This window comes from Paraphaeosphaeria sporulosa (assembly GCF_001642045.1).
Source record: "Paraphaeosphaeria sporulosa strain AP3s5-JAC2a unplaced genomic scaffold CC84scaffold_9, whole genome shotgun sequence".
In the NCBI taxonomy this organism is placed as follows: Eukaryota; Fungi; Ascomycota; class Dothideomycetes; order Pleosporales; family Didymosphaeriaceae; genus Paraphaeosphaeria; species Paraphaeosphaeria sporulosa.
Window position 1 is genome coordinate 1,636,014 of NW_017253368.1, and position 3,179 is coordinate 1,639,192.

Genomic DNA, 3,179 nt, shown 5'->3' on the forward strand with positions numbered 1-3,179 from the left:
TTATTAGATAAGGGCCTACGAAGTTGCCTTAGTACGGACAGTACTCCGGGCAGGTAGTAGGGATAGCTAGCCATCCACCCTTGCTGAACACCCAGCCCCGAAGCAAGGGATAGTTAATAGGAACTTAATAAAAGCTGGTAGAATACACGTATATAATAATAATCAATTAATTCATCTCATCTCTAGATCACCGACATCTATTAAATCACTATATAAATCTAATAATTAAGAGTCTTACTACCTCAACCAATATACTAATTAACCATGACGGCCCAATTAACCCCTTAGTGCGTAGAGATAACGCTCTATAATTATAACGACTTTATAGGATAGTATATATAGCTGTAGGCACGCTACGTTATATATAACCTATAGGATAAGGTTAACCCTAATTTAGTAACTCTACTAATTATATAACTAGTAGCTATCTAAGTACTAGTTATTGCAAACTACGCCCTAGTAGCCAATATTAAGATACTAGTGTGATAGTCTAAGCTATTAACAGCCAGATAGAAGGCCTTTAAGGAGGACCTTAAGTACTATAAGATCTATCATAAATAGTATAAGAGTGATTAACACGAATATAAGAAGGAGTAGATAAGTATCTAGTATATTATCACGTTTATCTATTTAATGGTGGTAAAACACCTCTAGCGTATATACTATCTACCTAATTAGTCACTCTACTAATAGGTTATAAGTCTTAAGCTTACTGCCGGCGTTAATAAGTAATTCGAATAAGAGCATACTAGAGATAGATATCTTATAGCTCTAAAAGTAATAAGAAGTATTAATTAATAGGAAACCTGGCTTACTAAATATAATTAGGCAGCTATAGAAGTGGAGACCTATAGGGTCACTAAAGTAACGCAACTAAATGTGATTATAAAGGACTTTCTAGTAGCTATTAATAAAGTGGCACCTATATAGGCTACAGCCTTCCAAGACTATAGTAGATACGCTGCCGGCATGACTAGAAAGGAGATAATAAAATGGTTCTAAGAGCATATAATGGTAAACCACCCTAGCATAAAGAGTAAGCACAAAGCGGCCTTTATAACTAATAGAGCCTTTCTCGCTAATAGTAGTAAAACTACTTAGGGTAATAATAGGGACGCCTCTTATGCTGAATACGTGCCATCCAAGGGACGTCCCTTAAAACGAAAGAGAGCGTATCCACATAGGACCTCTTGGCTATTATATAATGAACCTTCAAACACTATAGGCCCATGCCCAGCGTGTAAATAAAGCCATGTAGCCAAAGACTACTTTTACCTTTATAAGGAACTAGTACCTATATGGTGGAAACCAAGACTAGCTATTAGTGAACTAATTAAGCTTAAACGTAAGCATAATAGCACGTTTTAAGGGCTAATTTAAGGTTAAAGTAGATTATGAACACAAACACCTTATATTAAATAGTCCCATACGCCGACGCCAACCTAATTAATAGAGGTAAGCAATAAGTAACTAGATAGCTATAAAGTTATATTGGTCTATATAAGCTTTAATATAGCAACTCTCTCTAAGCCAAATATATATCCACTCCATAACTTAGCAATCCTTAACTTGGGCATAACTTGCCATATCTTCAATAACGTTAATCGATTTCTCGCACTACGGCCACCAAGGCTAGGTAACTTCATATGGGCTAGGAATACGCAAGTTTGGATATAAGGATACAGTAGCGTCCATATACATTTAAAGAGTATACACGGTAATAGTATAATTAGGCTAGATAATATGGTATACTACCCTAATCTACTCTATAACCTAGTGTCGTTTCGCCTACTTAGACGTTAAGTGTAATGGGCTGGGCCCATACACGCGCTGCGTGATACCCGCAGCTGTTAGTCATGTGATTCCGCCCCAGAACCTGTAACTTCTGCCCCTAAAGATCCCTATCAGTATTCGGCCCGAACATGCCAATCCTCTTCTGCCTCTGCCTATATAGCTTGATCGCTCCCTCTCGATAGCTCATTAGCAATCAATCCCTGTTCTCATGCTCCTCTTAGGACCAGTATTCTGGGCACCATCATCGTGTGTTGCTATCGGGGCCTAGCCCCTTACATATTGATTGCTCAAACCCGCCCGCCAGACCCCAGTTTTTTCTCTCTCAGCTATGTCCAGCCAGCCTAACCCAGTATACCTGCTTATCCAGCAGCTCTAGTAGGAGCTACAGAACCAGCGCTCTGAGATCTAGTAGCTACGAGCTGACCTTTCCGCCGCACGTACCGACGTACACCAGCTCTAGATCCAGACCCGATCTGCGACTCGCGCCCGTCTCCCTGATCCGCCCCGCTTTGATGGGAAGCCTCTCTCCCTACGTACCTGGCTCCCCTCTATTAGAGCGAAGCTAAGGTCTAATCAGCTTACTGGAGCTGACGCCTTTGACTACGTATGGGACCGGCTAGAACAGCCCCAGTAAGCCTCTGTCTTGCACCTCCGCTAGCAATCCGAAGATACCTAGTCCTGGGACCCAGAAGATATCTTCTCCTTCTTCCAGCGTCTCTATCACAACCCTAGGGAGCAGCAGGAAGTAATCCAGCGCTTCTCCCTAGTCCGCTAGCGTGAGGATGAGTCCCTCATCGCTTACCTCGCCCGATTTGAACGCCTTGCCTTTGAAGCTAAGGCGACCACCTGGCCTGACGTGAGTCGGGTCACTACCCTGCACTGAGGACTCCGCCCAACGCTCCGCTAGTTCCTAGAGGAGTCAAACGACTCCATATTTGGCCTACAGTACCCTGAGTACGTTGAGCTCGTACAGAGCTATGACCGTCGCGCCAGACGACCCCAGAACCAGCACCTGAACCAGTACCCGAAGCCAGCCCGCCCAGAACCGATGGACGTCGATCCTGCCCGCGTCCACCTAGCCAGACCTAGTTCTGCCTTATCTACCAGCTCATCTACCAGCCGCCGCGCACACCGCCTTGAGAATGACCTCTGTCTCTGCTGTGGAGCAGATGATCATTGGATTAGTGACTGCCCTGTCTCCCGACGCACCCCGTCTACACCAGAACCTGCCCGTATAAAGTCAACAGCCCGGAGTACTATTCTCTCTGCTCACCTCAGGAAGGGAGGGGATATGTAATGGGCTGGGCCCATACACGCGCTGCGTGATACCCGCAGCTGTCAGTCATGTGATTCCGCCCCAGAACCTGTAACTTCTGCCCCTGAAG

At 44.4% G+C, this 3,179-nt stretch overlaps 2 protein-coding genes across 2 annotated transcripts; both read left to right on the forward strand.

Moving 5' to 3' along the window:
* Window positions 1–2,257: 2,257 nt before the first annotated feature.
* Window positions 2,258–2,428, forward strand: CC84DRAFT_1099258 (uncharacterized protein; the record flags this gene model as incomplete). The annotated part of the gene is made up of 1 exon (XM_018174815.1): window positions 2,258–2,428. A coding segment is annotated over one exon (171 nt), but the record flags the coding sequence as incomplete, so codon positions are not given.
* Window positions 2,429–2,704: 276 nt separating this feature from the next.
* On the forward strand, window positions 2,705–3,091 carry CC84DRAFT_1098452 (uncharacterized protein; the record flags this gene model as incomplete). Its single annotated transcript, XM_018174769.1, has 1 exon — window positions 2,705–3,091. A coding segment is annotated over one exon (387 nt), but the record flags the coding sequence as incomplete, so codon positions are not given.
* Window positions 3,092–3,179: the final 88 nt, after the last annotated feature.